The 18,721-nt window shown below is 48.2% G+C and overlaps 1 protein-coding gene across 1 annotated transcript in view; it reads right to left on the bottom strand.

The window, feature by feature from the left end:
- PRKD1 (protein kinase D1) overlaps positions 1 to 18,721 on the bottom strand; it is a 929,258-nt gene that overhangs the window by 148,869 nt on the left and 761,668 nt on the right. Inside the window, exon 10 of the mRNA XM_086936991.1 lies at positions 13,267 to 13,546. Coding sequence (XP_086793117.1) covers positions 13,267 to 13,546 — 280 coding nt within the window. The remainder of the gene's footprint in view (positions 1 to 13,266; positions 13,547 to 18,721) is intronic.

Here is an 18,721-nt window from a genome sequence, read left to right as displayed (position 1 = left end):
AACAATGGCTTTTATTTTTTTAAATAATTAATACTTAAATAAAAGTTATTGTAATTTATAATGGCAATAGCTTAAACTTTTGTAAATAACTTTTTGTGAAGATTATGTTCAGTGTATTTTATTGTGATGAAAATCCAAGAACAGAAGTGAAATATTAACATCTTTTTGTGACATTTGTAATAAAGCTTGAAACATTGAGAGAAAATATTTGAACCAGTTATTGTTGAATAGTTGCACAGATTGATACTGTGGTGGCGCTGAGTGATGTTGTGGTGGCGATGAGTGATGCCCATGGCGTTCAGTGATGCTGTGGTAACGCATAGTGCTGTTGTGGTGCCCCTGTGTGATGTTGTGGTACCCCTGAGTGATGCAGTGGTGGTGCGATAGATAGATAGAGTGAGGGCGATAGATAGCTAGAGGGAGGGCGAAAGATAGCTAGAGGGAGGGCGAAAGATAGCTAGAGGAAGGGCGATGGATTGAGTGAGGGTGATAGATAGCTAGAGGGAGAGCGATAGATAGCTAGAGGGAGGGTGAAAGATAGAGTGAGGGCGAAAGATAGATAGATAGAGTGAGGGCGAAAGATAGATAGAGTAAGGTTGAAAGATAGATAGATAGAGTGAGGGCGATAGATAGCGTGAGGGCGATAGATAGATAGAGTGAGGGAGGGAGGGCGATAGCTAGATAGAGTGAGGGCGGTAGAGTGGTAGAGTGAAGGCAGTAAAGTGAGGGCGTGAGTCTGGTAGAGTGAGGGCGGTAAAGTGGCCGAGTGAGGGCGGTAGAGTGGTAGAGTGAAGGCAGTAGAGTGGTAGAGTGAGGGCATGAGGGCGGTAGAGTGGTAGAGTGAGGGAGGTAGAGTGAGGGCATGAGGGTGGTACAGTGGTAGAGTGAGGGCGGTAGAGTGAGGGCGTAAGGGCAGTAGAGTGGTAGAGTGAGGGCAGTAGAGTGAGGGAATGAGTGCGGTAGAGTGTTAGAGTGAGGGCGGTAGAGTGAGGGCGGTAGAGTGGTAGAGTGAGGGCGGTAGAGTGGTAGAGTGAGGGCGGTAGAGTGGTAGAGTGAGGGCGGTAGAGTGAGGGCAGTAGAGTGGTAGAGAGGGCGGTAGAGCGAGGGCGGTAGAGTGGTAGAGTGAGGGCGGTAGAGTGGTAGAGTGAGGGCAGTAGAGTGAGGGCAGTAGAGTGAGGGCGGTAGAGTGAGGGCGGTAGAGTGAGGGCGGTAGAGTGAGGGCGGTAGCGTGAGGGCGATAGAGTGGTAGAGTGAGGGCAGTAGAGGAGGGCAGTAGAGTGAGGGCAGTAGAGTGAGGGCGGTAGCGTGAGGGCGGTAGAGTGGTAGAGTGAGGGCGGTAGAGTGGTAGAATGAGGGCGGTAGAGTGAGTACGGTAGAGTGGTAGAGTGAGGGCGGTAGAGTGGTATAGTGAGGGCGGTAGAGTCGTAGAATGAGCACGTGAGGGGGGTAGAGTGGTAGAGTGAGGGCGATAGAGTGAAGGCGGTAGAGTGGTAGAGTCAGGGAGGTAGAGTGAAGGCAGTAGAGTGGTAGAGTCAGGGAGGTAGAGTGAGGGCAGTAGATTGGTAGAGTGAGGGTGGTAGAGTGGGGGTGGTAGAGTGAAGACGGTAGAGTGGTAGAGTCAGGGAGGTAGAGTGAAGGCAGTAGAGTGGTAGAGTCAGGGAGGTAGAGTGAGGGCAGTAGAGTGGTAGAGTCAGGGAGGTAGAGTGAAGGCAGTAGAGTGGTAGAGTCAGGGAGGTAGAGTGAAGGCAGTAGAGTGGTAGAGTCAGGGAGGTAGAGTGAGGGCAGTAGATTGGTAGAGTGAGGGTGGTAGAGTGAGGGCGATAGAGTGAAGACGGTAGAGTGGTAGAGTCAGGGAGGTAGAGTGAAGGCAGTGGAGTGGTAGAGTCAGGGAGGTAGAGTGAGGGCAGTAGATTGGTAGAGTGAGGGTGGTAGAGTGGAGGTGGTAGAGTGGTAGAGTGAGGGCATGAGGGCGGTAGAGTGGTAGAGTGAGGGAGGTAGAGTGAGGGCATGAGGGTGGTACAGTGGTAGAGTGAGGGCGGTAGAGTGAGGGCGTAAGGGCAGTAGAGTGGTAGAGTGAGGGCAGTAGAGTGAGGGAATGAGTGCGGTAGAGTGTTAGAGTGAGGGCGGTAGAGTGAGGGCGGTAGAGTGGTAGAGTGAGGGCGGTAGAGTGGTAGAGTGAGGGCGGTAGAGTGGTAGAGTGAGGGCGGTAGAGTGAGGGCAGTAGAGTGGTAGAGAGGGCGGTAGAGCGAGGGCGGTAGAGTGGTAGAGTGAGGGCGGTAGAGTGGTAGAGTGAGGGCAGTAGAGTGAGGGCAGTAGAGTGAGGGCGGTAGAGTGAGGGCGGTAGAGTGAGGGCGGTAGAGTGAGGGCGGTAGCGTGAGGGCGATAGAGTGGTAGAGTGAGGGCAGTAGAGGAGGGCAGTAGAGTGAGGGCAGTAGAGTGAGGGCGGTAGCGTGAGGGCGGTAGAGTGGTAGAGTGAGGGCGGTAGAGTGGTAGAATGAGGGCGGTAGAGTGAGTACGGTAGAGTGGTAGAGTGAGGGCGGTAGAGTGGTATAGTGAGGGCGGTAGAGTCGTAGAATGAGCACGTGAGGGGGGTAGAGTGGTAGAGTGAGGGCGATAGAGTGAAGGCGGTAGAGTGGTAGAGTCAGGGAGGTAGAGTGAAGGCAGTAGAGTGGTAGAGTCAGGGAGGTAGAGTGAGGGCAGTAGATTGGTAGAGTGAGGGTGGTAGAGTGGGGGTGGTAGAGTGAAGACGGTAGAGTGGTAGAGTCAGGGAGGTAGAGTGAAGGCAGTAGAGTGGTAGAGTCAGGGAGGTAGAGTGAGGGCAGTAGAGTGGTAGAGTCAGGGAGGTAGAGTGAAGGCAGTAGAGTGGTAGAGTCAGGGAGGTAGAGTGAAGGCAGTAGAGTGGTAGAGTCAGGGAGGTAGAGTGAGGGCAGTAGATTGGTAGAGTGAGGGTGGTAGAGTGAGGGCGATAGAGTGAAGACGGTAGAGTGGTAGAGTCAGGGAGGTAGAGTGAAGGCAGTAGAGTGGTAGAGTCAGGGAGGTAGAGTGAGGGCAGTAGATTGGTAGAGTGAGGGTGGTAGAGTGGAGGTGGTAGAGTGGTAGAGTGAGGGCATGAGGGCGGTAGAGTGGTAGAGTGAGGGAGGTAGAGTGAGGGCATGAGGGTGGTACAGTGGTAGAGTGAGGGCGGTAGAGTGAGGGCGTAAGGGCAGTAGAGTGGTAGAGTGAGGGCAGTAGAGTGAGGGAATGAGTGCGGTAGAGTGTTAGAGTGAGGGCGGTAGAGTGAGGGCGGTAGAGTGGTAGAGTGAGGGCGGTAGAGTGGTAGAGTGAGGGCGGTATAGTGGTAGAGTGAGGGCGGTAGAGTGAGGGCAGTAGAGTGGTAGAGAGGGCGGTAGAGCGAGGGCGGTAGAGTGGTAGAGTGAGGGCGGTAGAGTGGTAGAGTGAGGGCAGTAGAGTGAGGGCAGTAGAGTGAGGGCGGTAGAGTGAGGGCGGTAGAGTGAGGGCGGTAGAGTGAGGGCGGTAGCGTGAGGGCGATAGAGTGGTAGAGTGAGGGCAGTAGAGGAGGGCAGTAGAGTGAGGGCAGTAGAGTGAGGGCGGTAGCGTGAGGGCGGTAGAGTGGTAGAGTGAGGGCGGTAGAGTGGTAGAATGAGGGCGGTAGAGTGAGTACGGTAGAGTGGTAGAGTGAGGGCGGTAGAGTGGTATAGTGAGGGCGGTAGAGTGAGGGCAGTAGATTGGTAGAGTGAGGGTGGTAGAGTGGGGGTGGTAGAGTGAAGAGGGTAGAGTGGTAGAGTCAGGGAGGTAGAGTGAAGGCAGTAGAGTGGTAGAGTCAGGGAGGTAGAGTGAGGGCAGTAGAGTGGTAGAGTCAGGGAGGTAGAGTGAAGGCAGTAGAGTGGTAGAGTGAGGGTGGTAGAGTGGGGGTGGTAGAGTGAAGACGGTAGAGTGGTAGAGTCAGGGAGGTAGAGTGAAGGCAGTAGAGTGGTAGAGTTAGGGAGGTAGAGTGAGGGCAGTAGATTGGTAGAGTGAGGGTGGTAGAGTTGGGGTGGTAGAGTGAAGACGGTAGAGTGGTAGAGTCAGGGAGGTAGAGTGAAGGCAGTAGAGTGGTAGAGTCAGGGAGGTAGAGTGAGGGCAGTAGAGTGGTAGAGTCAGGGAGGTAGAGTGAAGGCAGTAGAGTGGTAGAGTCAGGGAGGTAGAGTGAAGGCAGTAGAGTGGTAGAGTCAGGGAGGTAGAGTGAGGGCACTAGATTGGTAGAGTGAGGGTGGTAGAGTGAGGGCGATAGAGTGAAGACGGTAGAGTGGTAGAGTCAGGGAGGTAGAGTGAAGGCAGTAGAGTGGTAGAGTCAGGGAGGTAGAGTGAGGGCAGTAGATTGGTAGAGTGAGGGTGGTAGAGTGGAGGTGGTAGAGTGGTAGAGTGGTAGAGTGAGGGCGGTAGAGTGAGGGCAGTAGAGTGATGTAAACCTTAAAACACTCAGTCTCTTGCAATAAGCTAGTCATCCAGTTTGCCAAGTCATTCCTCTACACCCCAATGCATAAAGGCATGTTCCCCCTCCCGACCAAAAACTCCAATAGGTAACTTCATGATGGTGTACTTTTTACCAGAGGTTCTATTTCACATTAGTGCATATTTTGGGTAGCAAGTGCTCTTTATTCCAAGTCCCCATAGCTAAACCATAGTCTGGGGGGGCAGGTATTAGTCATTTTGAATGCATACTGTATTCATAAACTGCCATTTTGCTTATCTCTCAGCACCGGAAACCAATTAAGCACCGGTCATCTTGCCACAGAACTCGGGCACCACCCCCTGGCCGGGCAGACTTGGGCTGGAACGGTCAGCAGTGGCTTGTTTCCCATCCAGAGAAGCCCTGGCCTGCCCGCTGGGGCTGGACGGGGCAGCTCCAAAGCTGCTGTGCACGTGCTGGTGTCTGTCGAGTGACATAGTGGGCGAAAAACGATGGACTGCAATGCGGCCTGCAGCGTTTGCCAGTAGCGGAGACGCTGGCATTGCAGCCATCCCCGCTGTGCATGAATCCGAGCTGGAAAGAGGCCGAGGGCCCGTGTTGATGCTGTCAGTATCCTCACGTGCAGGCATAACAGAGATGAGAGGTGGCATAAGGGAAAGAGGGGCATAACGAAATGAAGGGAGAACAAAACAGGAAGGATGAGAGAAGGGCTGAGTGAGACAGAGGGCAACAGAAAGAGACATGAGAGGGGGACACACATCTGGAAAGATGAGGGGAAGGGGGGTTAGAGAGATGCATGCGAGAAAAGATGACGGGAAACAGAGGGAAAGAGGGAGGCTGGTAGAAAGGAGGAGTCGAGGGAGACATGAGCGCCTGGAGAGGGGCGGTGAGGCAGACATGCACGAGGGGGAAGGGAATAGGAGACAAGGGGTCAGAGAGAAGTTAATAGTAAAATTAAAGATAGGGTGAGGGTGGGAAGAGAGGGCGAGGTTGGGAAGAGAGGGTGAGTGGGGGGGCACAGATTGAGAGAAAGAAAGACAACAAAGGACACAGTAAAGTGGCAGCGAAATGAAATTAAAAGCGGCCGGGAAATGCGCATTCCTTTCTACTGTGAAGCAGGGATGTAAGGGATGTAAATAGGGGGGAGGAGAAGTGAGGCCAAGCGGGAGGGAAGCGCAGGCTCTCGGCATTGTGTGGGCGGGGCGAGCGTCCCTTTGAAGTGAAGCTCTCGGAGGCAGGCGGCTCGGGGAGCAAATGGCAAGCGCGTGCACGAGCACATGCACTCGACGTAATCCGCCTGGTGGTTTCAGAGCTTGGTTTGCCCTCTATACTCTCGTCCAATTATCGCTTGCCAGATTAATAGGACAGGACCTAAAAACTATCTACACTAAGGTGGACTGGAAAACAATAATGAATGAATATTTGGGATTTAAGCCACCATGACTTACTCTGTCTAATGACTGGTAGTACTGGTTCTACCTATTATGGATAAAAAATCACATATTAATGTATGATGTCAAACAAATATCACAAGTATCAAACACTACTGTCCTATTCCCTGTGTGTCTAAATCACAGCAAACAATGGTGAGGTGTTGTAGGTATAATAACACCAGGTGCCAAGTATTGAGGTGGTCACATTATTGCTCATGTGTGTATTGACCAAATCTGTGTATTAAAAACAAAAATCCGCAGAAAGAGCACAAGACTCACCCTAATTGAGATATACTACTGCTTCATCAATCCCCGGTAGGTTAAGATATGAGGAACTTCCCGATATACTACAGGGGTGTGCAGATTAAAAGGAACAGTGAAAAGCTGCCAGGTTGCGAAGTTAATAGTGTTTTAATTGGATAGACTAGAGGATTAGATATGTGGGCCTCCTTAGAACATACACTGACACGATGATACATCACGCTATCTGGCACATAGAGAAGTGCACATCATTCAGGGGTAGTTCATTAACATTGCCCACAGCATTAAACAGTGATCCCGGTTATGGTGGACCTACCCAAGCTTCATGTTTGTTACTGAAGTTGGGCTAAAGAAACCAAAAAGGGAGAGGAGGTGGGGATATGTCTACCTCGTTGAATGTTTTAAACTGGCTGGGAACCCTTTAACAGGGGTTGGGAGTGCAGAACATCAACAGACCATAAAGGTTACCATAGTACTCATGTTTGCATAGTACGCAATGTGTCCAAGCACCTACCTACTGCTGTCGGGACCGGGAGGTATGGTGTAGTGAAAAAGCCATGTTTAAATACCTGCTGCTCCTCCTCGTTAACTCCTCATTGCTACCAGCTGCTGATGGACCGTTCGCGTGAGTGAGAACAGCCATTGTGCTGTTCTCTATACTGCTGGCGCCATCTTGGAGTGGGTACCCCATCTTGAGCAGCCAGTCAGTTTCTAAATCTGAAGGCTCTGAAAACAACCGCGATCAGGTGCAGGGTTTTGGAGGTTGTGTAATTAATAAAATACTCGACCGCCCGGGCTTCCACCTCATTTTCAATAAAAAGTATATACATGGTGAGCGGTCGTGAGGCTACTGAAGATATATATTGTTCTGCCCGCACTGTGTGAAATGCAGATAGGAGAGTAACCTAATAAGTTATGTATTGAGTTTATAAGGGTAATATTAGTTGGCAACCATCGTGAGTTTGGCGCATCCTCCGTTCATGGTAAAGAGAAGAAAAGGAGGATGGGGGCCATTTTGAAATCTATGGAAAGCTTGGGGGCCATTTTGGAGTGGATAAAAAAACAATAAAGCTTCAATATCATGTCCGGCAAAGCATCCCCAATATATAATATCACCTAAAAGTGAATCTTAGTGTACTGGGTTTAAATGACGGGCAATAGGTGTCAGCGATGCAGTGATAAGATGCTATTCCAAGGGAGTTTTTAAGTGCTTAAAGCGCTCCAAGGAATGTCCTCATTCAGTCCTTGTCTGTCAGAAGACAGACGATGCACCCATTTTTGTTCTTTGTAAAACAAAGCTTCTTTGGTGATTTTAGTGAGTGTTTCAAGAATTACCCAACAAAAAGAGGTTGGTGAATGTTGGGTGTTAAAGAAGTGTGTGCACATTTTGGTATTCACTTTATGACACCGGAAATTACTTCGATGTTCCGTGATTCTCACTTTGACCGGACGTGTAGTCATCCCTATGTATCTGAGATTGCAGGGACACGTAATCATATACATGCAATTTGTTGTATTACAATTTGTGTGTTTATGCAATTCTCGTGTGAAGGTGGCATTGAAGATGATATTCTTAGTCACAGTTGTGAGGGCGCAGACTGTGCAAGTGCTGCACGGGTAGTGACCCTGGACTGGTGGAAGGTCCCACTGCTGTCTTTGTGTGTTAACCGTTCGTGTCTGAGGCCTGGTATGGATCAGTATGTCTTTCAGAGTCTTTGATTGTTTAAAGGCAAAGCGTGGTTGTTCAAGGGTCATGCTCCCAGTATTTAATATGCCCCAATGTTTCCTGATGGCATTTTTAATCCTGATAGAGGCTGGGGTATATGTCGTAACACATGTCAACATCTCTGGTTCTGCTTTTTGTCTGGGCTCTAATAGAGCCTCCCTGTTATTGTTTCTTGCTCAGTTTTTTGAAAGGGCAATCGGTGTGCGGGTTATTCACGTCGTGCAAGGCTTTTTGCCAATGTTTCTGCTTCTGTTTTATAGTCCTCCAGTTGGCTACAATTTCTGCAGAGTCTCAGAAACTGTCCCACAGGGAGAGTCTCTTTAAGGGCACGCGGATGGCAACTACTGAACAGTAGAAGGCTGTTGCGATCCCTTCGCTTCCTATATATTGTTGTGCTCAAGGTACCATTATCTAGCCTTATCAAGGATTCAAAGTATTATTCCACACGCAGAAACCATTACGTGTATCCACATTGCCTTGCCAGAAGATGATGATATCATCTATAAACCTCTTCTAGAGGCATAGATTTTTCTGGTATGGGTTGGAGTCGTTTAAAATGAATTCCTCTTCAAAAGAGGCCATGTACAAACAGGCTGCACTAGGGGCCATGGTGCTCCCCATGGAAGTTCCCTGGGTCTGATGGTATAATTGACCTTTGAATTCCCCCCAAATGTTTCTCATTGACCTCTGCCAGGGGGCGGACAAATACATTGAAAAGGGTTGGGCTGTGTGAAGAGCGCTCCGGAAATCCCTGCTGCAAGGGGCGCACCATCAAGTTAAAGGGTTTTTAGAGACCTGAAATACAAATCCATGCAAGAATGAGGTCAGCCAGCACAAAACATTGCCGCCAATGCCTCAATTTCAGAGCCGGTGTCAGAGGCACCACTGAGGTCTGGCATCAAGATGGCCGCCGTGTCACCCTACTCCCTGGTCCAACAAGCCACCTCAGAGGCCAGCAGCAAGGCGGATTTGGGTAATGTAGAAGGGGCAGAAGCCAGATTGAGTCCTGTGCAAGAGATTGTTGGACTCCAGATAGCTGAAGAGCTGCTTCTCAGCAACAGCAGAATAGAGGAAACAGAGAAATAGGTCAATAATCTTCCAACTTAGCAGTTCACGTAGGGGCTTCTTTAGAAGGGTTACCACCATGGCATGTTTCCACTGCTGTGGGACACATCCGGCGGACAGAGAGAGGTTGATGAGTTCATATAGTACCCGCTGAATATTTTCGCAGCCCTGCTCCAAGATGGAGGGAGAGATGAGGTCAACTGGGGATCCAGATTTGGCGGCCGTGCAAAGGGAAGCAAGCTCCTAAAGTTGGATGGGGCCGAAATGCTTGAGATTGACACTGTCCACCGAGGTGTCAAACCATGACGCTAGCTGAGGGTCGTTTATGGCTTCCACCGAAAAGGAGGTGTAGATGTTTTCAACCTTTTCATAGAAAATTTAGGCCAGGGCATTGTACCTCTCTTCAGACGGAAGAGAGGAGGGCGAGACAGAAGATAGCGAGGTGGGAGATTGCACAATTAAAAAGATTTCTCAAGAGGAGTTATAGGAAGTGGAGATTTTCATATAATAATATTCTCGTCGGGGCTGGTTCATGTGCAGGTGATAGGTTTTCAAAGCTACCTTGTACTCAGCTTTGCAGCCTGCATCGTAGGCTCTGAGCCGAAGGCGCTCAAGCCTCTTACATTTCTTTTTAAGGACTGAGAGTTTATTTCTGAACCATCCTGCTGATGGTTTATTTCTGCGTGCGGCTATCTTATGATAGGGGCAATTTGATCAAGTGCTCCTCTAAGCCGGCCATCAAATGGACTGCTGGCTTTGTCGACAGAGCAGTCAAAAGTCAGACGTCTTTTGTTGAGGGCTTAACTAACCCTCTAAGGGGTCACCTTAGGCCATCGTTCTGCCCACATGGGAGCAAGGGCATGATTTATTGGTGTCCTAACATGGGATAAGCTTATAGGGATGGCCAGATGATCTGATCACAACAGAGGAATTGGGGGTAAAGTTTCCACAAAAGCCATGTTGGCGAACACTAGATCGAGTGTATGCCCTAATCTGTGTGTGGGGGCGAGAACAAGTTGGACGAGTTGAAGACTCTCCATGTCCTTGACTAGAGCTGTCACTGCTGGGCAATGATGTCATCTAAGAGTGGCATTAAAGTTGCCTCGTACAAACAACAAATTAGCGCCCCTGTTCTTAAGCCTCAGTGTTTACAGTGTGAACAGCACTCCTATTCCCAGAACATATAAGCATATGTACAAGGAAATGGGGCAGCACAGAGCCAAATTTATAGTGCTGGGCTGTGCCATTTAAAAAATGCAGGGATGCGCTGTATTTACAGTAATACAGTGCACCCCGTGTTTTTCCTTGGCAGGCATTAAAAAACCTGCCTAGCGCCAACACAGACACCCTTGCACCATAGTGGAGGGGTGCCTGTGTCACAGGGATGATTGTTCATGTGCAGGAAGGTATCCTTTCCTGCACAAAAAAAAATCAATACGGCGATTTGCTACTTCGATGTGTACTGCATGCTCACCGCCACTTTGTAAATATGGAACAGGGCGTTGCACCACCGGAACGTCGAAAAAAGTGATGCTCCGGAGGTGCAATCCCCTTGTAAATATGCCCCTAAGTTCTGGGAATAGGAGTGCTGGTCACACTGTAAATATAGAGTCAGGTGAGTCAGATGAGGAGTGATATACACATTGTAAACTCCCAGGTCTGAGTTGTAAACACCCAGGTCTGTGAACAGGAGTGATGATCACACTGTAAAGATTCTGGCCTCCGATCAGGAGAGCTGTTCACACTATAAACACCCTGCTCCGAATAAATGAGTCATGTACCTAATGTAAACACTTGGATCAGAGTAAAAGAGTGCAGCACACAGTGTAAATGCTCACGTCTGGACAAACGGTCTGTCTGGGTAGAAGGGTGTTGCAGAGTGTTGCCTACACCCAGGGTTGTTTCAAGTGCTGCATAATAGTGTGATAGTTTGTGTTATTTCTTCAATTGCTATTCTTTTTGCATGCACTACAATATACTTTGAGAGCCAGCGTTTGGCATGTTCTTCAACTGTTCCTGCTATACATTCATTCTGGCCAAGATATTTAAATTACACACAGTGCACTCTAAACCTTGCAGCATTATAAAAGGCGTCAACTTCCAAAGGATGTTTTAAACTGCTGGCAAAAAACAGAGCTTTATCTGTTGTAAGGGGCACTGAGAATTTGAGCACAAAACCATTTAGATGACATTGTCATGAGTTTATCAGAAATGAAACTGCCTAAATGATCTTTTGTTTCTCTTGGCCAAAACGATGAGACATAGCTTTATCCGTAGATGCGTTCCTATGCACTCCTTTAATGGAGTTTAGATGCGCGTGGACATCATTCGAAGGTTGTTAATGCTGCCGCCTCTAGGGCACGAGGCTTGATACTAGGGCTGGGCGGAGTTCGTGGAGTTCCGCTATGCCGAACTCTGAGAAGTGACCAAAAAACTCTGCCGGGGCACGCGGAGTTCCGCTAGTGGCATTTGGTTGCGCCGTTCAAGCAGATTTTTAGAGGCGGATGTTTGTCCGTTGCTAGAAAATTAGTACCAACAGCACCATGTGCAGCGCAAGAGGGCGCCGCTTCCTTCTGCTGCTCGAGTAGATGATCTACTCGAGCGGCAGCTTCCTCAACGCAAATGGAAGGTTTCTCAACGCAAACAGTAGCGACCATCCGAGACCGCCCGTGTTGAGAAATGACACCGGTCAGTAGTCTAAAGTAAGATTTTCCTCGCTTGCGAAGTTAAATTTGGGAAGCGCGAGTGAGGAAAAAAGTCAGCTATGCGAAGCAGAGTTTTTTGATACTCTACGCGCTAAGCGGAGCGGGAAAAACTCTGCAAACTCCGCAAGCGGAGAAGAATTTCACACCCAGGCCTACTTACAACACTAGTCCACACTCTGCGTCTTTGCTCAGACTTTCTTTCTCGAGCGACGAAAATGGCTAAGGCCACTTTTCATCAAAAAGGTTTTGAGATTTGCATTGGAGCAGGTAAGATCCCCAAATGGCAGTGAAACTAGCTAAATGTATGGACGACGCTTTGCTACAATTGAGGGGTGAAGCGCATGGTATAAATAAATACTACACTTTTTGTAAGCCCCTCTTGTCCTGAATCATCAGCCTGCTTTGCAATTGAAGTGGACCAGAGGCTATTTTTGTTTCTATTTACTGAACAATCTTTCATTGAACTCTGTAAGTTGTATTGTTTTTCAGTAACAGTGACCCTTTTAACTGGATTGTTTTACTTAATTCATAATACATTATTACCTTTCTTCTTCTTCCTCTTTTTGGTTGTATTGTACATTATCTGCCAAGTGTAGAATAAAAACAGACCTGGCTTTAAGACAACTTTTACCTCTTGAAAAGTGAAAGGGCCTTTTTAAGATAAGTTGCCCACACACTTACAAATGAACATGCCAGGGATCCACGTGGTTTCTGGGGGCATTTTACAGAATCGGGTACGGTATAATTTTGTATTATGGAAAATCACAAGTATCTTTTAAACTTTATGGGTTATGGGCAGAGCTTCTGCTGGGTAATGTTAGCTCTTATTTGTTACCAGTGAAGAGCTTGCCGCCTTGTGGTGAGGACCACACTAGGTAAATATAAAAACAGATTCCATTTGGGAGGAATTCTCGAACAGTTGTCAAGCCAATACAGACTTAACACAGACTTAACAAAGCCATTCATGAGATATTTGACAAACTATTGTCGCCCGAATGGGGCACTGCCATCCCTGCAATAGAGTAAGGAGTGAGAGGGCAAGAGGCAGTCGCCACACATTCGACTCGGCATTAGCCAACACTAGTGGGGGCTGCCAACCGGATGACCTGGACCAAAAGAAGGCGAGGGCATGCAACCCGTGGCAAAAAAATAAGGCATTTGCATGGTCTGAGGTGATGCCTGTGAGGCAGAGCACTTGAGCAAGCTACTTACAACTTGGCAGTCAGTGTCACTGTCTTCCACCCATACCAGAGAGGGATACATCAGATTCCCCTTCTATTGGGATGATGATGACCTCTTCCAGGACCATGGATTTGGCCTACTACTTCACCTTTGCCACCTTACCTTGTGCAGCCGGAACACAACAGTGCCTCCTTTTGTTTGAGAGGCAGATTGTAGGCACCATCGCAGCCAATACTAAACTCTACCCACTAAATGTCGTTATTATCCAGGGAGGTCAGCTTAATGGTGACAATTTTACGGCACCAGCAGGTAGACTGCAGACCGGCATCTCCTTCGTGGCATCAGAAAACACTTGTCAACATGTCCTAATCTTTATATCCCGCCCACTGCTCCTCAGTGACTGCCCCTTTTCAAGCAAAGCCCACCATGGCCCACTAAACTCACTGTGGTGCCCATGAACCGACCCCGGCCTCAGTCCCTTGGGGTTCACGGGCATCAGGGCGTGCTGGATGGCCGTCTCCCACATGCGGGCCACCTCCAAGCCAGCACCACTGGTCGCGACATTGTTCATGGGAGGCGTGCTGGGCGCGTTCAGCGGGTTCTCGCCGAAGTAGTACACCATGCTGGCTGTCGTGATCTCAAAGCAGTGTGGGTTGGTGCCGGCAGGCTGCAGGCTCAAGTTCTTGGCAGGTTCCAGGCTCAAAATCTCAGAGAGCGGAATTTCCTAAAATGGAAAGAAATGAAAACGTAATCACCGGAAAGTAAGTGCTGCAGCTAAACCTGCTCCCCAGGGCTGAGCACCAGTCCCCCAAAACCCCTGTTATTTCTGCGTTTTTCACCATCAACTGATTGAAATATAAATGCAAAGCCGCTGAAGTCGCGATGAATGACCCACAACTTACAATACGCCGGGTCAGTGAACACACACTTGTGTCTGAGAACCTCAAATGCTTCAAAGGTCTGTATCAAGGGCTGCAAACAAGCAGGAGCCGGTCATACAAATAAAATCACAGAGGAAACTGATTTTATACAAAGGAGGCCACCTGAGCGCTTTTATAAAAGAGTACAGCTACAGTGGCGTTGTTATAACAGTATGCAGCTAGAGGGCTGCTTAAAAGAGTTTATACTGCTACATTATCAACGTGTGCAGTGAAGTAGCTATTTTGTGGCATGTGCAGTAGAGAATTGGTTTATAAAAGCTTGCAGTTGCAGGACTGCTGGTGTGCAGTTACAGACCGATTTATTGAAAGTGTGCACTTATTAAGATGTTTATTAAAGTATGTATTTATAAAGTGTGTATTATTCTTCAGCAGTTAAATACAAGTGGGTATTCATCGAGGTGTTTATAAAAGTACACAGTGGTGGTGCCTTCTCATACATGTGTGCAGTTACTGAGCACTTTTATTACTTTGTACAGTTACTGAGATTTTTTCTAAAAGTGTGCACTGATGCCGCAAAGTTTTTCATGCATGTGTGCACTTACAGACCACTTTATTACATTGTACAGCTGAGATGCTTTATAAAAGTGTGCAGTGATGCACCAAAGCGTTTCTTGTATGTGTGCAGTTACAGAGCACTTTCATTAAATTCTACAGTTACTGAGATGTTTTTTAACAGTGTGCAGTGATGCAGCAAAGTGTTTCCTGCATATATGCAGTTATGGAGCACTTTCATTAAACTGTACAGATACTGAGAGGTTTTCTAAAAGTGTGCAGTGATGCAGCAAAGTTTTTCATGCATGTGTGCAGCTAAAGAGCACTTTTATTACATTGTACAGTTACTGAGAGGTTTTCTAAAAGTGTGCAGTGAAGCAGAAAAATGTTTCCTGCATGTGTGCAGTTACGTAGCGATTTTATTAAATATATAGTTACTGAGAAGTTCTATAAAAGTGTGCAGTGATGCAGCAAATCGTCTCGTGCATATGTTCAGTTATAGAGTACTTCCATTAAGTTGTACAGTTCCTGAGATGTTTTCTAAAAGTGTAGATTGATGCACCAAAGCGTCTAATGCAAGTGTGCAGTTACAGAGCACTTTCTTTAAATCATACAGTTACTGAGATGTTTCCAAAAGTGTGCAGTGGTGCAGCAAAGCGTCTAATGCAAGTGTGCAGTTGCAGAGCACTTTTATTAAATTGAGCAGTTACTGAGATGTGTTCTAAAGGTGTGCAGTGATGCAGCAAACCTCATCATGCATGTGTGCAGTTACTGAGCACTTTCATTAAATTGTACAGTTACTGATATATTTTCTAAAAGTGTGCAGTAATGCAACAACGGGTTCATGCATTCGTGCACAGAGCACTTTGAAATAATTGTGCAGTTATTGAGATGTTTTCAGTTTGAAGTAATGCAACAAAGCGTTTCATGCATGTGTGCAGTTAGAGCACTTTCATTCAATTGTAGATTTACCGAGATGTTTTCTGAAAGTGTGCAGTGGTGCATGCAGTCACAGAACACTTTCATTACATTGTACAGTTACTGATATATTTTCTAAAAATGTACTTTGATAATTGGGTGCAGTTACAGAGCACTTTCATTACATTGTACAGTTGACAAGTTTTCTAAAAGTGTGTAGTGAGGCAGCAAAACATTGCATGCATGTGTGCAGTTACAGAGCGCTTTTATTCAATTGTATATTTATTGAAGTGTTTTCTAAAAGTGTGCAGTGATGCAGAAATGCGTGCAGCAGTCGAGCGGTTTATAAAAGTCCTCTTCTATGGAGTTGCTTCAAAAACGTCTGCAACAATCAATCTGTTTTATCGAGTGTGCAGCTAAGCAATACTTTGGAGAGACTTAGGGCTCTTTGATGGAAGAAGTTTGCAGGTCTGATGCTGTTTCTCAAACGCAAACTAAAAGGTGCATTTAAAGAGCTGTTTTGGAAGCAGAGGTCAGATTGAAAGATTTGTATTTGTTAGTAGATCTCAAAACACACCTATTTGGTGTCAGAAAGCTTTCAAAGAGAACAAAAAAAGCTGGGAAAATAGAAATGCCAATTATTATACAGTGGCAAAAGTGAACATTGTAAAGAAAAGGACCAATCCCTAATAGCATATATAAGCACCCGGAATATACACGAATTGCATCACAAACATAGAAATGTATATATAATTGCACAGGACTAATCAGGATTTCAGAGAAACAGGAACACCAAAGATAACCAGGGGAGGATGAAACAGGTTGCAACAGGAAGTGGCCTTGGAACAGTAAACTTCCCTGGGAAGGGATAGGCCCTACCAACGTGGGACTACAATCCCATACCTTGGGAGCACTCGCCCTGGATGGCTGTGGAAGTTTCCCTACATCATAACTATATGACATGCTTTATATATCATGTGGCAAAAATATTGCACCCCTCAACCTCAGCACTAAGTTGCAAGGAAAGTCTAGGTAAGTAGATGTGGCAGTAAGAAAATAAATTATATGGCTACTGTGATGATGTAGGGCCATATGTATCAAGCAAATTTGCATTCGCAAACGCTGAAATTCGCAGAATTTCGGCATTTGCGAATGCGAATTTGCTAACTGGTATATGTTAGACTTGTCAGCCCTAGGGTGGTCTTTCCCTGTATTTTTTGCCCTTGCCTCATTTTTCACACCTACTTTTGGTTGGCTTTAGGACTCTGGGCACCCTCCCATTGCTAATCAATGCCAGGGTGCAGGTGCTCTCTTCTCCCAACATGGCTACCACTGACCCCTGCTACTGCAGCGTGGTCTGAATAGGCGCACTCTAGTAGCCAGGAGCTGGCTGGAACCCTTAAACAATGTTGCCATACCAGCCTGCCAGCCTGCCCATAGCTAGACCGAGGGAAGCTCCTGGAACCTTCCAGAATAGGGGAGGCACCAACTGCCACTGCCAACTGCCAACTGACACTATATAAGGAAAGGGAGGGAAACTTTCTAGTCAGTTGGGGCATCACTGACCTGGGGAACCCACGCAGGAGTTTAGGCGAGAGGGCCTAGTGAGGAACCTATGCTACTGGGAGTGACAGGATGTAGGTGCTGCCTCTTAAGCTGGGTGAGGTGTCCCAAGCTAGCCCCCCTGATCTGGCCCAGTGGTAGGGAACCCCAGGGACCATCTGCAGTGACTGAAAAGAAATTCCTCAGGCCCTCAACTCATCACCCCCCCCCCCCCCCCCCCCCCAGTAACTTCAAGTAACCAGCAACCAAGGGCGCAGAGCCATCCAAGCGCCAAGAAGACTGCTTTCTGGGATCAGGTACTGGACTGTGCTGCCCTGCGCATCCCCTGCCTACAATTGGGCTGACCTGTATTCCCCTGACTGAACTGTGGGTCAAGCGCTGTGAAGTAATTGCCCCTGTCAAGTGCTGTGAAGTAATTGACTCTGCCAAGCGCTGTGAAGTAATCGACTCTGTCAAGCGCTGTGAAGTAATTGCCCCTGTCAAGCGCTGTGAAGTAATTGACTCTGCCAAGCACTGTGAAGTCATTGACTCTGCCAAGCGCTGTGAAGTAATTGCTCCCATCCTGCTTTAACTGTGGCCTCGAGACTCCAGCGCTGAAGTCCTACAGTGAGGCACTGGCATTTTAAAGCGCTTCTCCCCCTCAGGAATCATCCGGTCAGAGAGGCGCTGCATCTACCCTAAGCGCTCACCTGCTGACTCCGAGCGCTGCGTGGGCCTGTCACTGTCTGCCGCTGCCGCGCAGCGCACCGGATCGCCCCCACAGCTGCGGAGGCGCTGTGACGTCGCTCGGCGGCCCCCGGAGCTTGGAGAGGGCCGCCGCGTAATCTAGTCAGGCCTCGTTAGGCCTGAAGCCAGAAGCTGCCTTCGTCACGTGACGAGGGGTTCGGCCTTGTCATTGGCCGCGCCCCCGTCTCCTGGCACCGCGATTGGTCCCGCGGCCGGGCCCACACTGTTCCTACCTTGGCCGTCTCCACGGGCCTCGCTGACACGGCCCGGCGGCTGAAGAGAGCTGCATTTCCATCGGAGGGGGCCGCTGAGCCTGAGAGCCCCCCTCCGCTTGTCGCCCCAAACGCAGGCCCAGCTTCGCCCCGGCGCTGGGGCTCCAGAACTGCCCCCGCGTCACACAGGGCCGGAGCTGCTTCCCCCAAAGTAGATACTTCGCAAGGGCCCCGGAGGGCCGAAGAACACAAGGTAACCCCCTGGGGAGGAGGGCCGTAGGCCGAGGGAGGCCCGAGGTGCCCCTCCCCGGGGTTAGTTGAGACTGGGCCCTGTTGGCCCCCCTTCGATTGTGCCTCAAGAGTATGGAGGTTGAAGACTGCAATGTTACAGTGCACCATATTTACAAGTCTGCAATGTTATAGTGCACCATATCTACAAGTCTGCAATGTTATAGTGCGCCATATTTACAAGCCTGTAATGTTCAGAGAGCACATAATTGTAAGCTGAACTGTTCATAGTGCACCGTATTTACAAGCTTGAAAGGTTATAGTGCACCGTATTTACAAGCCTGAATTGAGAGGGAGATTCACTTCACTGTACTGAATTTTCTTGCAGAGGTGGGCTTCCATAGAATTCTGATGATCTAATCTAGGTCGCAAGCCAGCCGGAATTCACAAGAAGAAAAGCTTGTCACATTGTTCTTTGGAGTTCCTTGTTGAACTGATAAGTACTTGCCGATATGTTGTATTACCTGTAAGGAAAAGCGTCTATGAGAGGCTCTGATGTGATATTCAAATGCATTACTATAGTCGCTTCTTGTAGGATCCTCCAGGTTAATACAGTTACCCCGTTGCCTGTCAGAGAGTTTGATACAACAGGCGGGGTTAGTTAGTGATTCACTGCTAGATAAGCGGGTTATTAATCTAATGAAATGTTCACCTATTTATAGGAAATGTAACTGGAACGTAATTCATGAAAAGTCTCAATGTGATGCTGACGAATTAATAATGCAACGCTCTATTTGAAAGCTTATATAAAAGATCTTG

This window comes from Lissotriton vulgaris, chromosome 9, assembly GCF_964263255.1.
Source record: "Lissotriton vulgaris chromosome 9, aLisVul1.2, whole genome shotgun sequence".
NCBI classification, from domain to species: Eukaryota; Metazoa; Chordata; class Amphibia; order Caudata; family Salamandridae; genus Lissotriton; species Lissotriton vulgaris.
The sequence above is the reverse complement of the archived record's forward strand: the minus strand, read 5'-3'. Positions and strand labels throughout refer to the sequence as shown.